Source organism: Talpa occidentalis, unplaced genomic scaffold, assembly GCF_014898055.3.
Source record: "Talpa occidentalis isolate TD23 unplaced genomic scaffold, MPIMG_talOcc4v2.1 talOcc4.3, whole genome shotgun sequence".
Taxonomy (NCBI): Eukaryota; Metazoa; Chordata; class Mammalia; order Eulipotyphla; family Talpidae; genus Talpa; species Talpa occidentalis.
This window is the reverse complement of record NW_023603184.1, coordinates 144,317,164-144,344,718: the sequence shown is the minus strand read 5'-3', so window position 1 is coordinate 144,344,718 and position 27,555 is coordinate 144,317,164. Positions and strand designations below refer to the sequence as shown.

At 33.8% G+C, this 27,555-nt stretch overlaps 1 protein-coding gene across 5 annotated transcripts in view; it reads right to left on the bottom strand.

The window, feature by feature from the left end:
* Positions 1-991: 991 nt before the first annotated feature.
* AGFG1 (ArfGAP with FG repeats 1) overlaps positions 992-27,555 on the bottom strand; it is a 72,656-nt gene continuing 46,092 nt past the window's right edge. The window contains exons 5-14 of one of the 5 annotated variants that reach the window (XM_037524165.2): positions 27,222-27,375; positions 19,953-20,072; positions 19,238-19,309; positions 17,750-17,959; positions 16,161-16,341; positions 13,540-13,619; positions 13,244-13,333; positions 4,751-4,909; positions 3,762-3,853; positions 992-3,143 (exon numbers count right to left, since the gene is read on the bottom strand). In XM_037524165.2, coding sequence (XP_037380062.1) covers positions 3,084-3,143; positions 3,762-3,853; positions 4,751-4,909; positions 13,244-13,333; positions 13,540-13,619; positions 16,161-16,341; positions 17,750-17,959; positions 19,238-19,309; positions 19,953-20,072; positions 27,222-27,375 — 1,218 coding nt within the window. In that variant the 3' untranslated portion in view covers positions 992-3,083. The remainder of the gene's footprint in view (positions 3,144-3,761; positions 3,854-4,750; positions 4,910-13,243; positions 13,334-13,539; positions 13,620-16,160; positions 16,342-17,749; positions 17,960-19,237; positions 19,310-19,952; positions 20,073-27,221; positions 27,376-27,555) is intronic. The other 4 variants (XM_037524166.2, XM_037524167.1, XM_037524168.2 and 1 more) reach the window with 4 other exon arrangements.

The window sequence follows — 27,555 nt, the reverse complement described above, 5'->3', positions numbered from 1 at the left end:
GTCCCCCCAAACTCAAAGTAGACACTAACTTCATAATACTCAGATATTAATGCCTGCTTCACACAGGATTTCACAAGAACACAGAGGACTTTTCCAGTACCCACATGCCATGTGATACACAAAGAACCACGAGGCATAAGGGGATGAGAATCCCACTACTTCTACTAATAGATATTAGAGATATGAAAATGTAAAATAATGTCCTCTAATTAAACTTTTTGGAAAGTCATTGTCATCAACATGGCATTCATGTTAACATGTAATGGGTTGAATATTATTATTATTACTGTTATAATATTTAAATGAATAAACAGGTTTTTTAAAAGTCTCAGTATTACAGTAAATGCTGACAGATACAAGCTACATAAACAAAAGCTCTCTGGGGATCTTGAAAAAAATTTAAGTTATTGTCCTGAGACCAAATATTTCAGAACTGTTAGTGTTAAGGTACAAAAGCGGTCAGTTACTCACCATTTTACCAATTTAGAGCAACTGCACCAAAAAGGATGCACCTGGGTAACTCACGGATAGAGAAACTATATACTCCTTCACATTTACAGAAGGAAATATTTTAAGGAAGAAAGTGATTTCCTGATCTCTATTTTCACAAAGAGAAGATTAGGTCTTTAAACTAGATCAAGAAAGTTTGCTACCCTAAAAGGAAAATTTGTCTGAGCAAAGACAGGAGAGATTTGATTCAACCAGTAAGTCGGAAAAATTGAAAACTTTCTCTTTTTGAGCACTCAAAACAATATATAAAAAATTAGAAGCAAATATGAATATGAAAAGTCTAACAAAAGTTGATTTAAAGCCACATCAATCTGGCCTCTTTCTTAAACTAAGCATTTGGATTTTATAAGCACTCACTTGAAGTCAGTAAGAGGTCCCAATTAATCACAAGCTTCAAAATTTACCCAGGAGATGTCTTTAAAATTATTTTAATAAAAATTGTTTAATTTATTTATTTCATAGATGGAGAGTTCTGGTAGGTTATTTGGGAAATGACCTAAAATTATGTAGCTTTGTACATATGAATTGACTGAGATCCAATACAATCTAAAACACAGAAATTTTACCTCCATGAAAAAGTACTAGAGGGAGGAGAGCCCAAAAACAAAGTCATTTCAAGTATACACCAACACACACCTAGACCTTTGCAGGATCCATTTAATTCTCAGAGAAGAGGCACACTGTTCAGAAAAGGGGCAGAGACCTCCCAGTCATTTTACTTAATCAGAAGGGTTCAGATAAACCACATTCACTTAGATACAGAGAGCAATGTTTTAACAAGCCTGAAATACTACATAGATTTTAATATATTCTTCTAGGAATTCATGCAGTCACCACTGAAAAAGGTATTCAACATGAATGCAATGTTTGAGGAAACTGATGTTCACCTATTTCAACATCAAAGCTTTAAAATTATTTTGATCATTACAAAACCTTCAAAAATGTATTCTATATTTGTAAATGTAATGTCACCTTTCTTGATGACACAGAGTTACAACAGTAGACAAATATCAGAAGATAATTTAGTGAAGTCCTCTTGGCTGGGCTGTCTGTCTCTGGATCATAGTATCTTCTATCTCCTTCCTTTTAAGCCATTACATCTGACCTGCTAATATGCTATGGGCTAGAAAATAAAATAATCAAAATTTCACATAAAACAAATGTATGAGTCCTGAACATACAGCCTTTGTGACTTAGGTGAGTTGCTCTAAGCCATTTTTTAAAAAAACCGATTCCAAGTTTCTCAGTTGTGTTCCATTTTGAGGAGACTGCCAGGTTATCTCTGGGTGAGTGAGGCATTACTTAACATAAATATTTAAACAAATTTATCTGAATATTAACAAAAAATACAACTAAAAGATTAGTATCTTTGTCATCTTAATCCAAGTACTCTATAACTTTGACTGGGTTTCCAGTTCCTTTCACCCCAGAAATGAACATGAACAAATGTCCTATTAATAATATCGGTTTGTCCAAAAGAAACAAAAAAAACCAAAGAAACTGAGGTGCAATGGTATCACAGTTAATGCATGTATGCTTCCAATACATTCAAAGACAATATTTTTTTTAAATCAAGTTAAAATAGGTCTTTTGCAGTCGGAGAATTCAAGATACTTTAAAAATTTGTAAATACACATGCATGCAAATTTATATATACAAATGTTCACAAAATTAAGTTGCAAAGAAATTAGGAGGATTATGGTAAATCTGATAAGCTACATTTAAATGCTTTACCACTGACATATTCCTGAATATAGATAGCAGTCATAGTTTCAATAACTTTTCTACATGGCCTTTTATAAAATTTTCTCTTTTAGACATAAAAGTTAGTCACTAGAAGTCTTTTGAAATTCTAATTTAAGAATTCAAGATGTTCTCAATTCACTACTCATATTTAAGGCCACTTTGGTAAAGGCATTGCAGCAAGAACACAAAAACAATAGCATATTTTCTAATATTTATTTTTTTCACCCGCAAACTGTAGCAAAACATGATCAACTTTATTACGCAGACAGGTATCCCTCTACATTTTTAAAGAATTTAGGCATGTATAAATAGAAGAGCTCTTTAGAAAGGAAAAATTCAAGAATGAATAAAACCTTCCAATTTTGACTTTGTAACTTTCTAGTAGCAATGGTTAAAATGATTTTAGGTCATTCATTCCAAGATATATGACAGCACCTTAAAAGTGGCTGATCTATTTCCCCAGTAACATTTCTCACATAACAATGTGTTAAAGTTACAAATACTGATATGCACAAATAGCTAATTTCTAAGAAAAATATGTACAGTACTGCAGCATAATGAATGTGGTATCTGCAATAACTTAATATTAGCCAATTTTTAATATACATGATACCGCTACCTTTTTTCTGCCAATTCACAGGTTAAAAGGTGTTACTGGAGCCCTCTGTTTTGCACATATTACCTGGTGTTTAATACACAATGCAGGCTTTTTAAAGACTTCTCTTGTGTTTAAAGCTAAGATCAGTGAAACAAGACAACAGTGCAAGAGGCGGAGAGATGTACTGTGACCACATAAAAGTTCGTTCCAGTAAAGTGTCTATATAAGGCTATAAGAAAGGATTGGTTGATGAGCTTCCTGTTGGAAATTGTCCCGTTGGTGCACCGGTCTAAAAGAAAACATAAGACAAAACAACAGAAAAGACAAGTAAAAGTGGTGTGTGTGGAAAAAAATGAAAATAATAAAATTCATTTAATTAAATCTTGCTTTAAATAGTATTTAGGTTAGGTATTGTTTTGTAAGTATTACATTATAAATATTGGCAGTAATTCTGACTCATTATGACTACTAGAAACATACTATAATAAAATTATTAGGTGTCAGGTTCTGTGTTGTCTCTTTTATACTTATTATTTCATATAATTCTTATCCACGAGAAGGGACTTGGCCCTAAAACAAATTAAATTTATGATTCAAACCAAATCTGACTCCAAGACCCCTTTTCCACATTGTTCACTGCTGTATAGGTTCTCGTAAATGCATTATTTTGTTAGGAAAACAGGTTAAGTTTCATGTTATGAAATAGTTTATTTACTATCAATGCTTTGATTTGCAACTGATTAATTTTGTTTAAGTCACAACAAGGATGTGGCTGCTATGATGTGTGATCTAACTACGCCATAGCTCTAAGAATACCAAACAGCATCTAGGAGCTACATCCTGCTTTTCCTAATTTTAAAATGACATGCAACAACTTGTAAGTTATTTAAAATAGTATCTCTCTTACCATAAATGGGTTACTAGATACTCCAGCAGCTGCAACTTGACCAAAAGGGGTCACCACTGGCTTTGTTTGTCCAAATGCTGCAAAACCTGCACCTTGTATGAACAAAACCATCAATTATAACTCAAACCTTTGAAAGACACCAGACACAAAGTTTCATAATGAGTTTTGAAGGAATCTGACCAGAAAAACAATAAAAAAAATATCAGTGTTAAATTGGTGGGCCTCATGCTTTTTCAAATGCCAGAAACAAATTTCTCTGCAGCATGTTTTAAAAGAGCTTTCATTCAGTTTTCCAGAAATGTTTAATTCCAATTGGTCTCAGCTGTGAACTGCTGACATTCAAAGGATTTACCAGATGAGCTTGTGACTATTTCAACGAGGCCGTGAGAACAACACAGTGTGTTTCTGTGTGAACATCAGGAAAAAATTTATTGTTACGGCTTTGTGAGGAACCCTATTTCCAAATTTTACTTAATCCCTGACTTTTAGAAAGAAAATATATAACTGTAAATCAAGAATTATCTTCAAATGTATGGAATTCAGACTTAGCAAATGAACAAAATGGGTTTTTAAAAAAACCAAACTGGTCCCAGTGAATCTTCCTGAAAACAAGTAATACATTCTAACCATAATATAATTGCTTATTTAGAAAATTAATCTATCTCACTAAAAAAGAAAACTCCTGGCACACAAGCAATAGTTTGCTGATATAAAACAAAAAACATACTAGATCTATTAAAGTTTTCTTCAAAAGTCAAGAAGCATATTAGAATATAGAAAGTAAGACAGACAAGACAGACAGAAGAGATTCTGAGATAGAAGTAGCAGTCTTAAATCTAATCTGGCCACAAAAACTAAGTCACTCAATTATCTGAGGCCAGTAAACATTCAGTAGACAACAATACAGCATCTTTAGAGAAGTCCTTTTATCCAAACACAGGATATGTAAAGGACCCCATCAGCATACTTACACTTAGCCTACATCTTACCATTAGGCTGTTGAGAAAAAGCTGTCTGTTGAGGGAAAGCTGCTTGGGCTGGGAAGGCAGGCTGCTGGAAGCTGCCACTAAAACTGGTGGGAAGACTATAGGGTGCAGGAGTACCGAACCCCGCAGGCATGCTCATGGACGCAGTGCCAAAGGTCGCCGCTGCCAGGAGAAAAGGTAGATAGTGGTTTTGTTTCTCATAGTATTATACAAAAGACATCATTTACCCTGAAGAATATTAACATGTACATTATTACATTATGCTATGCAGCTTAACACAGCCTAAAAATCTCATTCTTCTGAAAGCAAATAATTGCAATGAAACAACAAAGCTATTCATGGAAATCATAAGAAAATTTCTCAAGTAATATAAAGTTCAAGTCTAAAGAGCAATCTACATAGCCCATCGTCATGCAATTCACATGTATACTAGTATACATTTTTGCTTTTAGCTTTGATTTGCTATATATAGTAAAATAGTCAAAATTTAATTTCACCTACTAATTTTTTTGCCACAATGTTAATATGTGCATTCCTGAAAATAAAAATTTCAAGCCTCTGCAAAAGAGTTCATTAAAAATAACAAGGCTTATAAGAGAAATAGGGTTAGAGGCAGGTCACTCAAAATCTATACAGCTTCCTACCTAAAAGTCAAGAAAATGGGGGATAGTTCTAATACAAAAACACTAACAAAATTAAAATGACATGTTAAATTCCTAGTAAATCAACTCCAAAATAAATATATGGACTCCCACTCCTTTTAGGGAAGGTAAATGAAAACTGCTTTGGATGAGGGATAGAAGGAATATCAGGACTGCTAAATTACAGAAATGAAGGCAAAATGCACAGATTGAAAAGGAAACTAAATAAACATTCCTAAAATAGAGAAAGAAAATGAGAACTGTGTTTACTACTGTACTCCTCCATAAGTGGCATGTCTAGCCACTATTCCTCAGTGGACCAGTTTTCCCATACTTGGGAAATCTGGGTGTGAACTATAGCTACTCATACAGTATGCAGCTATGGTTCCCCCCTGGTATGACTACTTATATACTAAAATGCATTAGCGAAACACATGTAGTGGCATTACATTATATTACTTATTGCAAGTGAACATTAAAAACAACATTCCAACTGTATGTTTTAGGAAGGCCTCAGTGAAATAAGTGTCCTTTTAATATAAAATATTAGCAATTAGTAAAATACATTTAGCAGGATATATCAAAAAGCAATCTCTTGCTTTAAAAAAAACTACCAACTTGATTGCATACTAAAGGCACAGAAATTAATACTGAAGATATTGCTTAGAAATACTTTAAGGAAAAAAACGTGTTACGGATGTTGCCCAAATTTCTACATTGCTAATGTATGTAACAATGCAATTTTCCAAAATGAACCTAATTAGAATAACAACTTTTTTTTTTTTTTTTTGTGGGACCCTTGCCAGTGGCCGGGGAACGAACCAGCGCTGCAGAGGCTGCGGGCAGCCTTGCAACCCAGCGCTCAACCACTGCGCCACCAGGGGAGGCTCTAGAATAACAACATTTTTAAAATTGCTTTTTTATTAATGATGACAAAGAAGGGAAAACAAGTCACTGGATAGCAAGAGAATTAAAGGATAAGCACACTGCAAGGGAAACAGGAGGGTTTCATAACAGACAACAAAGCACTGACATAACTTAGACAAATCACTTTTTTAAGAAAGCACTGAGAAGCAAAACTTGAATACAGTTAAGCAAAACCAAACTCCATGAAATAATATGGTAAAATGGCTTGGTACATCAAAAAGGTGTCACTCAACATATTATGAATTTTCAAACTCAGGAAAAATAATCGAAAAAGCTATTAACATTCTAATGTGACCATGGAGGTAAGCAATAATGCTTTTCGGCATTAAAACATGAATCCCCACAAAATTTTTTCATTTAACTTTAAATACAACGTAATCCCAATGCCACACATCCATGCCCACTCCATTTGAAAACATGGAAAAAACTTAATTCCACATGCAGGGATCGAGAACACTAGCAGAAGCTTCCACAAGCAAGTAGACAAATTGCCACACAAATCTAAGTATTAGTTGTGGCCACCTACCAAAATGAGCGTGAGGAAACACTTGAGAATGCATTGCTCCAGAAAGGAAAGCCATAAAAAGACCAATGTCAATTAACTTATGGGTAACTATTGTCAAATTTGTTTCATTATAAAGTTCTAAAATGAAAATGTACTGTTACATGGTGGATAGCATAAGAATACATAATAAGAACACTGAAATATATATAAAGGGGAGATAAGAATAACAAATAATGAAGAAATATTTATAAAATTCATTTTAAAAATAAACAGCAACATTTCTTTTCATGTATAGATAGAACTGTAACAAAAAAACTTTGTAGGTCTCACCATTCACATCCTAAAATGCTATTCACAGGGCCATCTAAAATTACCTGGCATCCACTTCAGCATCTAAAGTCAAACCTTGGAAAGAGCATCTGATTGTTCTTCAAACATTAACTAGAAATTTATAACAACTCCAGTGAACTCAGGATTTAGGGTAAAATTAGTCAATGTAGTTCATTAGAAAGTCATGCAATGTGCTCAGTTTAAATGTGCTTGCGAAGAGAAGAAAACTGCATCTTTGCATAGATCTTACCTGGCATTAGATGAGGTCAAAGTTATATATAAATAAGTTTAATAGAAAACAAATTTAGACTGTTAGTTCTAGAACCGTTCTATTTTAATTGTTTTAACCAACCAGAGTGGGATTATTTATTTTTATTTATTTATTTTTTTGGGGGGTGGGGGGAGACCCTTGCTGGTGGCTGGGGAATGAACCGGCACTGCAGAGGCTGCGGGCAGCCTTGTAGCCCAGCGCTCAACTGCTGTTCCATCAGGCGAGGCCCCAGAGTGGGATTATTTTTAAAATATGTGCCCTTGCATTTTTAAATGGCATACTTAAGCAACTAAATTTGGAGGGAAAGAGAGAGAGATCAGTGTGGTTCCGGGTTTCAGTTCTATCATTTTTCTAACTATAGGAAGTTACTTAGTTTCTATAAGCCTCAGTTTCCTTATCTGCAAATGGGGCAGAGATAGACAGGGAATGTAGTGGTTACTTTGCAAAACTGCCATGAAGATTAAAAATTAAGCAATTAATTTTAAAAGTGATATATACCAAATACTCAATGAATAAGTATTTTCTTGGTAACTTAAAAGTCTGAACACTTCACATTCGCCTCCGTTCTTAAGAGCACACCGAAGGCTCTGAGAGGTCCTACATTATTAATACTAGTTATATTTTATTTATCTCAGAATTTCCCACATGTATCTGGGCAAAGCACCCTTTTCCATGGAGTACTGATAACGACACTTCAGGAGAAATGTTCGGCAAAAATTGACATTTAGTTAACAGTGACTGCTGCCCACTATTAACCACCGTAAGACAGTTTGCAAAAACGATGCCCTCTTACACTCACTCCCAGGCTGCTATAAGAAGTTTGTGTACTATTTTTAACAGTTTTGCAATATGTAATTCACACATCACATAATTTATCCACTTAGCAAAATATTCAATGTAAAGGCTTTTTGAGATATAATTACATATCAAAGAACTCATCCACTTAAAAGTATAGAATCAATGTTACTTAATATATTCATGTTTGTAAAATCATCATCAGAATCTAATTTTAGAATATTTTCATTCCCCCTAAAAGAAATTCCACACCTATTAACTGTCACTTCCATTTCATCCCTTCTATTCCCCGTCTCTATAGATTTGCCCATCTGGCATATCATATAAATGAAATTATGTCATTTGGCTCTTTGTGACTAGCTTCCTTTACTTAGCCTAATGTGTGTAAGAATACCCAAGTACTTTGTTATTTTTTATCATCAAATAAATTCCGCTATATGGTTATACTATTCCTGGTTTTATCCATTCATCAGTTGACAGACATTTGGGGTGTTTCCATTTGGGGGATATTGTGAATAATATTGCTATTAATATTTCTGTATAAGTTTTTGTATGGATATATATTCTCATTTCCTTGGGTATATTCCTGAGTTGAACTGCTGGGTCCTATGATAAATCTGTTTAACTTTTTTAGGAGCTACTCAATTGTTTTCCAAAGAAATCACATCATTTAGCATTTCCAAGAGCAACATTATCTAGTATCTAATTCCTCAACCTTTATTATTGTCTCTTTTTGATTTACAGACATCCTAGTAGCCATGAAATATCTCACTGTAGTTCTGATTTACCTTCCCTATTGGCCAATGATGGTCAACATTTTTTCATGTGCTGTATAGCTTCTTTGGTGTAATGTCTATTCAAATCTTTTGTCCATTTTTTTTTTTATTTGAGTTGTCGTTTTATTAAGTTGTGAGTGTTCTTTTTATATTCTGGATACAAGTCCCTTAATAGATACATGATTTCTAATTTTTTCTCCAGACTGTCCTAAAGTTTCTTTTTTTGTGTATGAATTTTAAAAATTTTACTGTCTCTATTGGCTGCTACAAGCACCCACTGCAGGTTCAAATGATAGAGATATTCAAAGATCCAAGCACTAAGCATATACTGGGTGAGAATGTAAATCAGTTCAGAATCTAGAAACAAAATGTCCTAAATAGCTCATGTAACTTTCTATTTAGGATTCTATCTTTGCTTTTCCTCATCTACACTCATCCCACTTATCCTATCAACACTCATTTTCAGAATGTTAAACAGGTAACATGATACTGAGTACTTAGATATAAGCAAGAATATAGCACATGTGCTCACTCATAATATTTCAAACAATGTAAAACTAAATTAAAAATATGGAGGCTAGGGCTTCCCTGGTGGCACAAGGGGTTAAGTCTCAGCACTATGAAGCTATCAGTAGCCAATGCAGCATGAGTTCAATCTCCACCAGCGAGCTGACCCACATGGCATGGCAGATCTCTCCTATCTTGCCTGCTGCTCCCCTCAGCAGTGTATTTCAGTCAATTTGCCTGTTCTGCTCCTCAGTCTCTCTGGTGAATCCTCTCACCGCTCTCCCCGCCCCCCTGCAGCTCTGGCCTTCACTCCAGCTCTTGTATGCATAAATAAAATAAATCTTAAAAAAAAAATGGAGATTATATACCGTACTGGAATTGAAACAGTGCTGATCTAGATCAGTCATTAAGTAAATCTGAATGCTTAAGGCAAATTCCTTAACATCTTCACAAGTAAGGTTCCACCTACATAATAAAACAAAATGCTGGGCTAGATGCTATCTATAAATTTCTCAGTTCTATATTTCCTTTTTTTAAAAAATGATTGATTTATACATACAAGAACTGGGGTACAAACCAGATGTGCGGGAGGGTGAGAGGATTCACTAGCAGCAGGTGAGACAGGAGAGGTCTGCTGCGCCATGAAGGACCCTTGCCAGCCGGCCAGGGATCGAACCGGCGTTGCAGAGGCTGCAGACAGCATTACAGCGTGGCGCTCAACCACCTGCGCCACCAGGAGAGGCCCTCAGTTCTATATTTCTATTCATTCATCATTCGTTCATTCAAATGAATGCTAGGAAATAAAGCACCTGGAGAGATGTAAAAGTTACGAGAGAATTTCTTAATAGAAAACTACATTAACTCTACTAATTACATTTGAGGGCTCAAGAGCTCTGAGATAAAGAATTATAGACTCTCAACATTATATCATGGTCTTAGATCATATTGATTAATCTCCTAACAAAGATTTTTAACATGGCTGGGTCTCCCTGGTGGTGCAAGGGGTTAAGCACAGCATTATGAAGCTATCCACAGCCTCTGCAGCACAGCACAATTTCGATCACTGGCTGCCGAGGGAGCTACCCACATGGCGCAGCAGACCTCTCCTAGCTTGCGCCGCTCCCCTAAGAGTGTATTTCAGCCAGTCTGCCTGTTCTGTTCCACTCTCTGTCTCTGGTGAATCCTCTCAATCCCCGTACCTTTGTCCTGTACCCCAGTTCTTGTGTGCATAAACAAATAAATCTTTGAAAAAAAAAAAAAAAAGATTTTTAACATGGTAAAAGGAAGATAACGTATCAAAACTTTGTAAATGGAGGGGGGGAGGGGGGATTAAAAAATATATATATACATATTTTTAAAGATTTATATTTTATTTATACAATAGCTGTGGTACAGGCCAGGGGTGTGGGGGGGTGAAGAGGATTCACCAGAGACAGAGTAGGTTACAGTACAGGCAGAGGGACCGAAAGCACTGCTGAGGGGAGCAGCAGGCGTGACAAGAGAGGTCTGCCGCACCATGTGAGCATCTCCCTGGCTGGCTGGGAATCGAACCTGTGCTGCAGAGGCTGCGGACAGCTCCACAGGACTGTGCTCAACCTGCTGCGCCACTGGGGAGGCCCCTAAAATGTATATTTTTAAAAATGAAATTATCAATAAAACTTTAAGAAACAAAAAGTATTTCCTAAAGAATTAATATTAATTTTGATGATATAAAACATTAGAAAGTCCTAGGCATAATGTATTTAAGTATTGCTTGTATTTAGATTTAACAAACATATGTAGTGAACACTTATTTTGATTTAGTTAACTCAGTAATAATCTAATAAAGGTGATAAAGGTGATGAATTTAAAATAGTTTCTAATACAAAAAATATTTTACCTTGAAATAAAAACTGCATGGAGGCCTAGGCTATTATTAAAATTATTTTTTATCATCTGAGCATACAATACATTTTGTTATTTTACACCCTATGAAGAACTTCAATTTTAAAGGACCTACATACTCTAAATAAACAGAAAAAAGTCCTTAACACTAATGATAGAACCATCTCAGAGGTGCAGTCATGAAAAGAACAGAAAAGATTTACCAACTATAATATGACCACACAAAGGACATGCAAAGTGTTTGGCAACCTCTAATTTTCACATAACCTTGTAAAAAGGGCAATAAGGCTCAGAAAAGGTAAATCACTATCTTAATCAAGGCATAATTTGAGTTTCCACTCTACAGGTGTTAAATGGGGTTATGATAACTATAACATCTCAACATTACTTTGCAAATAACTTTAAACATTTCTCTCAATAAATGTGAATATACCTCCCTATTACCTTTACTCCATTCATTAATAAATAATATGCAAATAGCTTTCTTAGGATTCAAGTAACAAATACTAAATCAGGATTTGAACACAAATATGTTTAAACTCAAAACACACAACTTTTCTAAGCCTGTTTTCTCAGCTGTCAGAGTTATTAAATATTTATGTGATGAGTGTTAAAGGATTAGGTTTGAAAAATATGTAAAGACCCATGTGCTAAGAGACATTTTACAAATTCATTTTACCACATCAAAATAATATGCTAAGTAACAGAAATTTTACATATATCACAACTGCATAGTACAAATGCTTTTGTCCAAAACACCATCAAAATTAAAAATAATCACTAATTAGGTATACTTGAATTAAAAAAAAACTTTTAAAAATCAAATTATGTGTTAAAATTTAAATACTTAATGAGTTGGCAAGATACTCCTAGTATCATAATTGTTAATCTTACCAATGACAAAGAGATTTGTTAATGATTACTAATTCTTAATGGTGCAGGTTTAATTGTGAAGTTACAAGTAGCTTCTTTCAAGACTTCTCATCAATATATGCTATAAATGAGTTTAGATTTTAGCTCTAAAATTACTGGGACACTTACAACAAAACAAAGCTAACAAACTCTAGATCAACAGGCACTGAGTCACAGCACATTGACTTGCTGACACTCAAAGGCACTGGCAAACAGGGCTGGTGTTTTAGGTAGCAAGGTGAAAAGTCAAAAAAGTTCAATACCAGAAAATTAGCTGTCTTACAGTATGACCCAAAAAGAAAAGAAGAGACAGGATTACAGTAGATTAAGAAAAAGGAAAAAAAAAAAAAAAAAAAAAAACAAAACCCAAAGAAAACACATTCAAGTATTATACCCAAAATGACGACTGATTCCCACAATTTAAATCTGCAACACTTTAAAAGACATGTTCTGGAAGGTCTAATAATCAAGACCTCTTGTGACCTTTTGTAATTCCATGAAGAGGAACAAAAGAAACAAAGATAAAGATCTTCTCGTAATTTTTTCTATTAAGAGTGAATGATTTACAAGCAGTAATTTTAACACAGACAACGACGTAAGGTAGAATCCCTATGCCCAAGCCGCAGCTCCGTCCTAAATGCCCTGTGTGACCCTACGGGAGTCTTGTCGCCAGGCCTGAGTTCCTGCACCTGGAAAATGAAAGTCTGGCTGGGGTTGGGGGACCCTAGACAATGCCAAGCTCTTTCTCAACATTCAATTCCAGAATTACAAATTTTGTCTAGTTTTTGTTTTGCAGAAAATTTCTAGGTAGTTTTTTCATTGCAGACAAATTCTTCCATACATTTCCATTCACTTCAGTAAGAAAGCAGCCTCATTTTCTGATGTTCTTTCACATGGTGTTTTTGTAATAAATACTTTTGCCAAAATTTACTGTTCTGTATTTCCTACCTGTTGTGCCTCTGGCATTAGTCTGAAATGGATTTGTAGATGATACAGAAGGTCCAGCAGCAGCCACAAATGGATTCGTGGAAGGCGGAGCTTTAAAAAATTATAAAATACACTATTAAATTCCACTACTTTTGGATTTAATTACTCAAAACATTTGATTCATAGTTATGGAAATAGAAACTAGAGCTTCTGGGACTAAATCACCTCTTTGACTTTCTCTAGTACCCCTAAGAAAATGCTACACAATATGCATTTGGGCTCTTTAAAAAATACGGTATATATTTAGAAAGACATACCTCCAAATGCAGCAGGCACACTTGAAGAAGCAGGCTGTGTCTGTGCAGAAGCACCCACTGGCACCGTTCCAAACACATTGCTGAAAAATGAAGAGTTCATATAAAAAACAAAAACAAGTATAATCTATATCTACAGGGTGGCCATAAAATGATAAAATATCAAAGCAGAAAAATTATTGAGAACTTCAAAGGAAGACTTAAGTATGCTATTACAAAGAAAATCTTAAAAATATTTAAAAGTAACAAAAAGCCATTTTATGCTAACATAAGTAGTATTTTTAAGGACAAATATATTTTGCAAAAAGAAAAGAAACTTAATGAGGAAACTAAAACACTATTTGATTATTTTTGCAAATTCCTTTAGTGGCTGGATTAACAGAAGACCAATCTGGTGTGGCACGTTATTCAGGTTGAAGTCCATGGAGAAAAACTGGCTTCACATACAGACACAGTTGAACTGGAGTATTTCAATAGCTGTTATCAAATAATTGCAGATATTTTCTTTGATAGCATAACAGAAACAGTGAGCATTTCCTAAAAGTTAGTTGCAATGTGGAATTTGAAACCCTATCCGTGAATTTTTCATTCTCCATTAAGGTAACATCTGTGAGGCATTGTGAATGAATCTTTTAGTGAATTTTATATCACTTAGAAAACACTTGATGCCGGGCCTCCCCAGTGGTGCAGCGGGTTGAGCGCAGCGCTGTGAAGCTGCCCACAGCCTCTGTAGTGCAGGTTCGATTCCTGGTTGGCCGCGGAGATTCCCACATGGCGAGGCAGACTTCTCCTATCTCGCCCACTGTTCCCCTCAGCAGTGTACTTTGGTCCTTCTGCCTGTTCTGTTCCCTGCTCTATCTCTGGTGAATCCTCTCAACCTCCTGCACCTCTGGCCTGTACCCCAGTGCTTGTATAAATAAATCTTTTTTTTTTAAAAAAGTATTTGATGCCAATCTTCCAAATGTTGACAGACTTCCTTAAGCAATATGAAAAAATCACATTCATTAAAACATATGTCATCTGAAAAGTAATGGGAAGCTGATATGGTCATACTGGATCAATAAATTTTCCAAAATTTTACTAATTGCTGAAGTTATTTTCTTTAAAGTGACAGAAAAATGGTCCAAATCTGATTAACAATGATTTTTCTATTAGTCATATATTCAAAGAAAAATGTTCCATAAAACAATTCGCTGATTCATTTCATAACTCATACAACCACACAAGTTGATTTTCCTCTAAATAGTCATCAGATTTCAATATAAGTATTATCTGACATGTACCTTACTTTTTAACACATAGAAAATTAAGGAGACATATTTAAAGGTTAAAGTTTAATAAAATTAAGTTTACTGAATTAGCAAGAACACTTATAAGAAAAACAATCAAGAATATTCATAAATAAAAGGAAATGCACATAGTAAGGGAAATAATGGGCATTCAATGACCACTTGTACACCTCAGTGCCATGCCTTGATTTGTGCTAAGGTGCCAAGAAGTTCTACCCGCCACTGCTTTTGCTCAATCAACACAAATTTCAATTTGTGCAAGCACAACCTCTCAGAAGGATTATGAATAAAGTTTTATTAGCCTCATGAACTTTTTCTCAAAGGGTCTCAGGTAACCAAAACATTTTGGGGACCACTCATGTGCTCTCATGCAGCTATCAGCAAACTCCTGTCTGTGTTCTCACACTTTACAACAACCTTTTTATAGACTGCTATTACGTATGTCTAATGTAAGTAACACTCACTAAACAAAAAATATATACATATTCTAAATTTTATTCTTTGGATTCAATTTTTCCCATCTGTCACTGAAAATATTTATTACTAAAGAGTCCAAATAGTGAGCACTAAAATCCTACATTTCGCTCTAGAAAAGGAGCTAGAGAGAAATAAAAGGTTACCAGAGTAACAAAAGATGGGAAAAATTCAGGATGAAAAAGATGGGTAAAACGCTATACAGGTAAGACGATCTTGTACTTCTAGGTTGGTTCCCTTAAATCTAAAATGAAGTGGTCACAACTAAAATGTGTTAAGACTCTCTGCTGCCAAGAATTCCTGTATACCAGACATACTGGAGAGGTACGCAACAGATATGACTATCCATAAATACCAGTATGACACTGAAGAGATATGGAATTTGCTAGGTTCTGGCATAATCATTTCTAAAAATTTTTATTTACAACTAAGGCTAAACACAATAAGGCTACAACAGACCACTATTAGGTATGTCTAATGCACGTAACACTAACTAAACAAAAAATACACACTCCAAATTTTATTCTTTGGATTCAATTTTTCCCATTATGTCACAGAGAATATTTATTATTAAAGAGTGTTAAAACTTCGTGACTGAAAGCTGTACCTAATAGCTTGACTGCTAAAAGGATTCTCTGCTGAGTATAACTATGTATATAACAGTCCGTGTTGAGATATGTACATAGTCATAATTATATTCTATGTTAACTAGCAAGGTATACTGTTTCCTTAAATTTACCAAAATATTTATCAATTTCAAAATTATGCCCCAAATACTCATTATTTAAATTATTACTCAAGGTTGGAAAAAAGATTTAACAGCTAAAACACAAAGCAGGAGCACTGGCTAAGACAAGGTACCTGCTGGCATTACTTGTAGAAGTGTATGCATTACTAGAGGTGGCTGCAGAGCTGAATACGCTGTCTAGTTCTGCCAGGGCTGCATACTTGTCTGAAGATGCACTTGACTGACTGGGAATCGAAACCACAGAAGCAACAGGAGCTTTACCTGTGGTCCCAAAGCCACTCCCCTGATCACCACCTGTGAACAAACAAAAACAAATTAAATCAAACTTCAAGTTATATTTTCAATTTGTTATCAAGCACAGCTGCCATGAAATACATATACACTTAAAACTGACTGGAGCCAAACAAATAAATGGACAAGATTCTAGAGTCTTATCTAATAAATAATCTAAAAAATAATGGACAAAATTAGCTAGACATATCATGGCACAAAGACAGAATACTGGGGCCCCCCCGGTGGCACAGAGGGTTGAGCACAGCACTGTGAAGCTCTCCGCAGCCTCTGCAGCACGGGTTCAATTCCTGGCCAGCCAGGAAGATACCCACATGGCATGGCAGACCTCTCCTGCCTTGCCTGCTGCTACCCTCCGTGTCTTCAGTTCATCTGCCTGTTCTGCTCCCCACTCTGTCTCTGGTGAATCCTCTCACCCCCCCAGGCCTCTGGCCTGTAGTTCACCAAGTTCTTGTATAAATAAAAAATAAATATATTTTTTAAAAAGACAGTATACTGTTTCTATAACAAAAAGTAAGACTCTGTACTGACTACATATTCTACATAAAGAAGAAATGCTCAAAAATGCTACATTAGTATATCCACGATAGGTAGATTTCATTCCAGTGAACATATAAATTGACAAAGTGCTGGATTTAGTATGAACAGCATTTAATATGAACAGCCTATTAATATCATTTCCCAGGTTTTTTTCATGGCAACATCACCATGTATTTACTATGTAACACCATGTATTTACTATGTAGTAAACACCATGTATTTACTATGTAAATACATAGTAAACACCATGTATTTACTATGTTCCAGGGACTGTTGTAAATGCCTTCCATCCAGTAACACAGTAATACAAAGTCATGATTCCAATGCCATTACCACCCACATTTTGGAGATAAGAAAGCAGGTCCACAGATAAAGTCACAGAATTCAGTCTGACAGCAGACTCTTACTATTCCAATGACACAATGCACTGAGAGGCAAAATATTGGCCTTAACATCAAAACTAGTTATAAATATATATTGTAAAAGTCATAGGCTTTAAAAGGATAAAAAAAAAAAAACACCCAAATTGTTAATAGAAAATAGTTCCAAATGAATATAATGTAGAAACCACCAAATAACCCTCCTATTAGCGCTAGCTATTAGTAGGAGTTCTTGGCCCTTTATGGCCTTAGGACAGTAAAGCATACTTTCTAATACAAAATTAAATCTGCCAATTTTTTTTTAAACTATAAGTTTACAAGTTTGTTTCTATGCCTTCAGATTCAAAATCTACCAACTAGACATGGATATTTAGTATACAAACAAATTTTCCACACAACTAAGCATAATATCCTCAGATTTAATGAATACAATCAACTTTAGAGAACTATTTAATAAATGAATTTGCATTTGTTTTGTTTAAAGGTGATACCTTGCCCAGCACTGAAGATATTGTCTAAATTGGCAAGTGCCGCATATTTATCTGTAGTCTGTAGACCAGCTTTATTCATTGCAACTTTACTAACAGTTGATGTTGTTTGATGACTCTGGGTAGTACTGAAGGTTCCAAAATCAGCACTGGAGGATTTGGGGAAGTTATCAAAATGAGCAAAATTAGCATTTACTGATCCAGCATTTCCACCTGTAACAGAATAAATAGAACACCTGAAATTTCTAGACTTTTCCCAATATACTGATAGATTTTATAATTTCTTCCTAAATTAAGCATCCTATAAACAAATCCTGCACTCCTAAAATTAACAACTGGCATATGGCACTAGCTTTAATTATTTACATATGACTTTTTATAATTCTCAAACAGATATTCAAAGGCTCTGACAACATAAAGCTTAATTTTAAAGCTTAAAGCTATCGGTAATTTTAAGTTTCTATGGGTAATTACCTATCCAAGAGTGAAAAATTCAATTCACAGGTGAACAACTCCATGCCACCTGGTTTGAGACGGTTTACTTCATAGAACATTCCAGTTATATACTAAGACCTTTCATGATTTCTCTCTAAACAAACTCTGCAAGCAAGAAGCAAAATATCTTACACAGAAGCATTTGTAGCTGCAATGGAGACTTTGTTGACACAACCTTAAAATCGAAATTTAAAACGTACTATTTTGATGCAGAATTTCTTAAAATGTGGTGTTTGAGCTTTGTACTTACTAGTTCAAGGAATAAAAATTATAGTACACAATATATAATTTAAATATTATAGCTTTTTTTTTTTTTTTTACTTTATAGAATACATTTAACCAATGGTCACTGTGGTGTATATCTTCCTAATATAGTCTGTTCTGTATTCTACAGACTTCCCTAAAATACTACCAAAAGACTAAAGCCAGTGTATTTCATTCTATGCTTTTGATCCTACATTTGATAGTGACTCTACTCCTAAACATTAGTTTCAGCAATCCAAATAGGATATACATGTGTCTACATATTAAGGAGACTGCACACAAGTATTTTTAGAACAGACTGTATACACCCCAACTAAAATCCACAAACAACTTTCATCAGTTTAGACATTCTAAAGCAAATATATACAATAAAAATCCTTTCAAGAATTTAAAATCTTTCTTTTCAATTAAAGTTAAGCACAATATGTTTGTGTTTAAAGGACTGTGATCTATTACAAGTAGCTGATGAGCAAGTAGCTTAGAACATACTAAGCTTTCAAAATTTGTATGAAGGAATTTATTTCAAATAAAAAAAACCTCAATAATTAAATCAAGTACTTATTGTATACTGTGTTCTCTAAGCCTGAATTTAGTAATAGTGGAGAGGAAACATGAAAATTTATTAAGAGCTATTATTAAAAGATGGTTAGCATTTTCTAAGTGAAAATACCAAGAAAGATAGCATAAAACATACAAATTAGTAAAAGATGCCTACTTGACAATAGAACTTACTGTTGGTGGCCTGGAGAGGAAAAGCTGAAGTAAGTTCACCAAAACTGCAGCTAGATGAAAGCATTCTAAATGCTGGACAGCAGAAATTATATAAATGATGAAATTTAAAGAAAAAAAATTGAAAGAAAAGGCTTTGAGCTAATACACAGAATTAAAAGTTGAAAAACAAGTAATCAGACAAAGCGCTAAACAAAGGTGCAATGAGTTTCTGAAGACAACAGTGTGTGGGGAGGAGTATTCAATATTTGAAGAACAATTTCTGCACAGAAAACTACTTCTAAGTTTAATTGCTAAATAATATACTCTTGATTAATAACATTTTCTTAGGCCTGTTGTTCTAAAAACTACTTATATTTTTTAGTTCAATGAAAGCAATCAGATGGCTTCATTCGTTCAGAACCTAAATTAATGTATTCTGTGAACCTAAATAAAATTTAGTAATTTAATTCTTCTATATATAGAAAATTTAAGAAAGTTTCATGTGCAGGAAAAGGAGTAGGTGTTGTGAATTAGACAACATATCAAGGAGTTCAGACAAACAAATACAGAAGAAAAAAAACAAAAATGTCAGGTTTCCCCAGAGCTTTGTAAGATAAACTTTTAAAAAATCAGATAATTAAAGAATTTAAGTTTAAAGTAATGTTTCAAAACTACATCTAATTAATCTTGTTTTATTAAAAGTAAACATTTAAGTGTAATGCTGGAGAAGCTCTACCTGTAGTTTGGGGCTGAAAAGGAGGGTGACTTGCTGTGGGGAAACCTCCAAAATTACTCGAGCCACTAGACTGTCCAAATGCATCAAAGTTTGCAAAATCTGCATTTGCAGAATTCTGAGCTGTAAATGGTAAGGAACAATAAATGTTAATGAATGTGAAACTATAAATGAAAACTATGACAAATGAATTTAAGCTATTATGAAAAGTTTCTATTATCTCATGACTTACTTTAAAGAGGATCCATTAAGAAATCAGATTTTAAATCCTGCCAGTGTTTATCCAAATTACATGCCATTTAGTAAAGGGTATTCAGAACTTTCCAAAAATGCTTTGTACAACGCCAAATTTATATACAATACCCTCTGAGTAACTTAGAAATAATAACATGACTATTAAAGGAAACTGAGTTAAGAGCACTAAATACATGAATTACAGTAGAACAGACAGTGATGTAGGATACAGAATGTGTTCTGAAAAATTCAGATGCAAAATGGTAATGAGTAACAAGTGAACCTAAAATACTGATATAAAGGTGGCTTAATTACATTAATATTCCTACTAGTTTATTTGGAGTTTACAAATATGGCATAAAATAAAGAAAATTTAAAAGGATATAACCAAATACAAAGAAGATATTCACACTGTATTAGAAGCCTACCATTGTGGAGCATGTATTAAATTTTAAGAAATAATGAAAACTAGTAAAGCTTATAATTGCACCTCATACTCACTGGAAAAGACCAACTGGTGATTCCCAACTGGTCATCATCTAAGAGCAAAATTCTAGGTTTCCCTAAACTTAATAATTTTTTAAAGGTGGAAACAGATGCTGGGTAAGAATTTTATAGAAGATAAAGTGAAAAGGGAACTGATCAGTGATGAGTTAAACAAAGCATGTCTAAAAAGATGGAGCAAGGGTAAGTATCATCAACACAGTAAAAGTTACTTTAAATCTTTTGCAGGCAACCCTACTTCTAGGAAGTTTTTATAAAATACAATCTTGCAAATGAATGAGTATGGCTAAACTCTAATAGGTAGACAATGTTATCTTTTGTAATAATGAAAACATTAGAAACCCCAAATGACCAGTTGCGTTAAATATATTATAGAACATCATATAATGGAAATACTGCAGCCATTTTAAAATCATGTAATGCTGAGGCCTATGCAAAAATGTATATGACAAAATAATATGAACAGGTTAATAAATTCAAGATACATTTTCATATAAAGCCACTAGACATAGTATATGTACATAGAAAATACATACTTTAATTAACCTGCAGTACAATTTCACCTAGGTAACATTTTCTTGTTTGTATAATCTGGTTTTACCAAGCTTTTGCAATGAGTATGTATTCTACCCCAAAGAAGTTACATAAGCAAATAAATTTTTCCATTACCAAAGTAACAAACATTTTTCTAAGGAAGAGAATCAGGAAAATATATAGTATTTTATGTAATTACCGTTTGGCATGTCTGAAAGGGTCTAACAATACGGAAGAAATACACCTAAAGTGGACTTCATCTTACTAGAGACTGTTCCACCTCCCTTGAGTTCTCATGTCTAGCATTTCTGAAATGCAGGATATACTATCACACACAACACTGCTCATACTTTGTTCTTGAAAAACTTTTAAAAACATGTTTGTCCTATCTCTCAAACACTACACAGAAGCACCTAAATTAAAAAGCCTGCTTACTGCTCGATTGAAACAAAGTAAGTGTATTTTCCAAATACAGTGCAATCTTTTGTCCTTCTTTTACCTAATATAATAAAATTTCACTTCTTCATAGGCTGAAATTTTGCTTTCCTATAATGAAAAAAAATAGATGAATTTAAAATTTCTTTAAAAATATTTTATAAAAAGTGTCTATAGGAATATGAACAATAAATAGACATAAGTTTAAACGGTTATTACCATTTAGTATTGCTTGAGAACACCAGTAAAGTAGTACACTTGTTCCATGAAAAGGGAATCTGAAATCTGACTCAGAGTTCCATCCTAACCTAAGTAACTGTACAGCACTGGACAACTCCCTTAATTGTTCTGGCTCTACCAATTTTCTCACTAGCAAAACAAAAGGATTCACTAGATGATCTTTATTGCAAATCCACTGGTTCTGCAGTATGTCTAAGACTTTGAAATACTAACCCAAGATGAAGAAAACTCTTTTAAAAGACAAAATATACTTGTTTAAGACCAAATATAGACTATAGAAACAGCTCAACTATAAATCAAACAAATTGACAATATGATACAGGGAATTCTCACATTTTGAGTGGGCTATTTTAGAAAAGGCAAGTTTCTAAGTTTTTTTAAGCAATGCAGTTGTACATTTGAGAACAAGAAATGGAACACATTTGCCCTTGTACAAATCAGAATTAGGTCCATAGTTTTATCATTTATAACTTCAAATGTGTATGAGTATATAGTATATAATCATAATGTATATAGCACTTAACTTAGATCTAGAACATGCTAGGGAGAGAAAAATAAATGCCTTGTATGTTTCAAACATCTATAGGGAAAGAAACATTTCAAAACAATTAGGCAAGTCTATCTTATCAAGCTAATAGATTTCCAAACAGAACACCAAACTAAACATTAATGAAATGCCTACACATTCTTGCCAAAGAGGAATTAGTGATACTTCTACCAGTTCTTATTTGCAGACACTTAATCTATTCCTTGTCTGCAACAACTGGTTACAGAAATGTCTACAATGTGTGTGGTCTGTGAAAGCTTGCATGTTTTCCCTGACTTTTGCAGGGCACTCCACTTTCCTCTCATTATCGCAAAGATGTGTAGGTTAGATTGGTAAGTGCATCTAAACTGTCCCAGGCTGAATGAGAGTGACTGTGTATGAGAGACGCGTCACCTGAGATAGAACGGCCCCCAATCCAGGGTTAGCTGCCACCTTTCACCCCGAGTTGCCAGGAGAGGCTCCAGCAACCCTTGAAAACTCAAATAAGGAAAAGAATAAACTAATCATTTAACAAATTACTGGTGAATAGTGTTTTAGGTCTCGAAATAGAAATTTGGTAATGCTTCCGTGACCAGAAAATATGCCATAAAAACTTAACTCTTCGTTAGAGCTGACCTTTGAACAATGTGGATATGACCTGTGCAGGCCGACTTACAGATGATGTAGACTTACAGTATCAACACACACAGTACCATTCTGCAAATGTACTTACTTCCTTATGATTTTCCTAATTTTCATTTCTCTAGTTTATTGTAACAATCCAGAATGTGATATATATAACCTATAAAATACATGTTAATTAACTGCTTATATATAACTGGTAAAGCTCTGGACAACAGCGGGCTATTGGAAGTCAAATTTCAGGGAAGTGAAAGTTCTACCAGGATTTTCTGACATTATGGGGGTTGGTTAAACTGTTTATCAATTAGCCTATGGTAAAATTGGTTCCATTATTTGTTGTTTCACTTGCAGTAAAGATTTCCAAGACCCTACTGATAATGTTAAAAGAAGACTTACTGTGTAAAGTGTGACCAAAAAAATCAGTTATAACTTACAGTTGGTAGTTTTTGTGATGTGTGCACTACCAAACAAAACTACCGCCACGTTCTGTAAGTAGATTATATTTCTGACTATATGCGTGTTTCTGTAGATTACTTTTCCTGAACACAATAACGAACCAAACAGACACATCCACAAATAAAAAAAAATCATCTCAGCTGGATGTTCAGATAAAGGAGAAACATTTCCAGCTTTTAAGTGATTAACCTATCTACAAAAGAACATTTCCCTACAAAACAATGCTAACCAGATTGGCATATCTAAATTTGCTATTAAAGGTTCCATTCACTCCATCAATCTGTTCAGGAGAAAATTTTCACCTAACATTAATGAGACAGAGAAAGAACTTCCGGGCAAGAATTGAGTCATCAATGACTTTCTGACATTGGTTTACACCTAAAAACTAAACCAAGGTAAAATGCAGAAGATGGTAACTCTATAATTGGAAAGGAAAATACTTTTATTAACCTCTTCTTGCAATATACACATATACTTTGTTCTACTGGAATTAAACAAAACAAAAAAGTGATTTAAGTAGTGATTCACAAAAAAGAACTTTAAGCTGTAAGACAACTATTTCCTGGGCAGTCTTACCTAATCTTCATTATTGGTAACTATTTCCTCACAGACTCAACTATCTTACCATTTCTATCACACTGGAAAAAAACAAAATAGTTAAGAACCCCTATCTCCTATCAATCTTTGATAAAATTATAGCTTTCTTTTTTTTCTTTACATTTTCTACAATAAATAATACATATTATTTTCAAAAAAACACGTTAAGGAAATCACTGAACGTATGAATGCAATCAAAGTATAAATTAGTCTGTGTAGTTACAGTGAATAGCCAAACTATTTTTGGCTAACATGGCTACACAGAAACATGTTAAATTAATTTCCTGACCTGTGAATACTCATAAATTGCATTTACAGATAAAAACACATCGTGTACATCTAAAGCATGAAAATATGTAAGAGTGAATTTTACAAAGTTTACAAAACTTACAAATATTTGAAATATTTGATTCTGATTTATTGGAATTCATCATTTCAAATTATATTTCTGTAAACCTTAAATTGAGATCAATGCAAAATATATTCATAAATTACAGAAGGCTCATTCTATTGAATATATTCCTTGATTCTTCCAGGTACTCTTTTTGTTAACATTCAAAAGCAAGAGATGAGACCAAACAGCTGGGGCTACTGATTGGTCAAGGGGGAACTGACTTACTTCCTACCTGGAGCATGAAGGGAAAAGTCAAGTTTTCTGGAATTTTACTGCTTAGCTAATGCAGGATAAGGAAAACCTACCAATTTAAGTTTCCTAATTTTCTTTCCCTTCTCAGTATAATCTTGCCTAAAATTAGAGATTATCATCATCCTAGGAACCATTTTAAAGCAAACACACACACAAACATACATACAAAAATTACACCATAATTTCCTTCTTCAACATATCCTTAGAATATGCTTTTACTGATATTTGAAACAAAAGCCCCTTTAATGCTTGCTAGAAAGACATGTGGTCAAAGAGCAGCTTTTCTAGACTTTTAAAAAACTATCTCAAATAGCTATTTCTCAATATGGATGCATGTATATATAAATGATATACTTTGTACCTTTACTATGAAGTTATAAGCCAGTTCAAATTGAAAGGAAGAGAAAAAAAATATAGTGTCACAATTTCACAAGGCTGAATAAATTCATATGAACAGGAAATCAATTCTGTAAACACTGTTTGCTATGTCATAAAATATATGTTTTAGACAATTTGAAAATTTTATTATAATTAAACTTATGGAAATTAGTGACAAAGAAATAGCAACTTTCAGTTAATACCCCATGTACCCCTACACATATATGCAAAAATATAAAGTTGCAAACTATCAAAAATAAAAAACTGCTACGAAATGACCAAATCAATTCTTAATTTTGTACATCTGGTTTGATGCTTAGTCTATCACTCACAAATGCAGAAGGACAAACTTTCTATGACATATATCAATGCTTACTGGCATTCGAAATAGATTCTACATAATACTTCTTATATAAATACAGTATATGCTTTTAGATTGTTTACATCACACCTTCTAAAAAAAGTACAAGGAAGCATAAAGAAACAACTGTACTAACACAAAAAATTAACGAGCTATTAAGATATGTATCTAAGCCATCTGGTGAACCTCAGTTAAGATTCAAGAAAAAAAAGGATAAAGTCTACAGATATGACTCCATATGTATACCCATACCTGTGTACGTAACATATGTACTTATGTGTACATATAAGTGCATACATGTGAAAGCAAGAATAAAAGGGTGAAAAAGGAAAAACAATATTTACTGTAACTTCTATACACTCAACCTCTTACATTCACCATCTCATTTGAACCTCACCACTTGCCCAAGGTTATACAGAAAACAAGGAACCTGGTCAGCAGTTGAACTCAGGTTGTTCTGACTCCAGAGTTCATTTCTTTTCACTACATTATGCTGCTTCATTTTCCAACAGACTGTTATCATTACAATTGGGAGAGGCGCAAATGATTACATCTATACTTCAACAATTATTTTTAAATATTAATATTTGGGTTGATGCTTATTCTATCACAGATGCAAATGAACAAACTTTCTATCACATACATATCAATGCTTACAGGCATTCAAAATAGATTCTACACAATAATTTGTAACTCTGAAAGGTTTGTTTGTATATTCATTAACAAAACTCCGTAACTTCTAACTTCAGGTGAGGTGCATTAAACTCTTCTAACACATTAAATCTGTGAATAAAATAAGGAATGATATCTCTTCAGGGTCAAATTGAGAATGTTCTTACTCTAAAGATGGAAGAATGTTAGCATCAATAAAGACTACTGACTACAAATTTGAGGTACACAAAATGCTTAAATCTATGAGTTTCTAATACTAAAGTAAAATGAGATCACCACTAGAAAATGCTACAGAATCAACTCATTATGCTGATATCTGATTGATCAGAATCATGCATTCCAACTTTAATAATTATATTACTGGAAAACCAGTTTTTTAAAGCATTTTGGCTGACAAATGAAGGAATGATATAGAGTATCACCATTTTGCATAATGGATTGAGGCATTCAGCATCAACAGCTAACGCTACAAAATCAGATTGATACTCTGTGCTTATTAAATCCTAAGAGGCTTGCCCCTTCCCCAAGTTTGTAAGTGCAACAGTCAATTAAGAGAAAATAGAGGAAAGGCAGCTATTAAATGACACCACAGTAGTGCAATCAGATTCAGACTGCTGAAAACTGTACAGGACAAATAACCTAGTAACTTCAACAAGTAAATTACAGAGGAGAAAAAAGGAAGAAGCTACAGATTAAGAGACATATCTAATAACTAATTTGTAAACCTTTTGTGAAACCCATCAGTGATATGTACATGAATTTCATATTATCCGGTCACTTATGAATATTTGCAATTTTCCATTAAAAAAGGATAAAATATTTAAAAGTCTTTTCCCATTTTCTCTGAAAAAGTCTTTATTCCAATATCTGATATAATCTCTTTTGTGATTGAAAAGCATTAGGGTTACATGATCACCTATTACAAAGACTTTGAACAGAACATGTTTATAGATAAAAATTAAGTTTACTAAAAAATGGATTATAGCCATTATACACATCACTGGTTGAAGCTGATGTTGGGGGAAGGGGGGAAGCGAGGTGACTTACCTGCATGACTGTTGAAATGTGCAAAGTTAGCAAAATTGGCCGTAGCTGTTGACTGAGGAGGTGGAGCAGCAAAGATGTCAGAGCCAAGATCACTTAAAAGGTCAAACTGCTTCTTTTCCTGTGGTGGTCCTTGAGACCGACCTACAACAGGGGACTATAAAATCATAAATTAACTACAAAGAGTTTCCAGTCAGTTCTGCTAATTTTTTATAACACTATTCCCACCACTTCAAGCTTAAAATATTGTTTAAAACTTATGTTTTATTTGTAGTTTTAAGTACTTTAATGCTTTTTTGAACAGATGTTCAATATCTATTCCCAAATTATCTCTCAA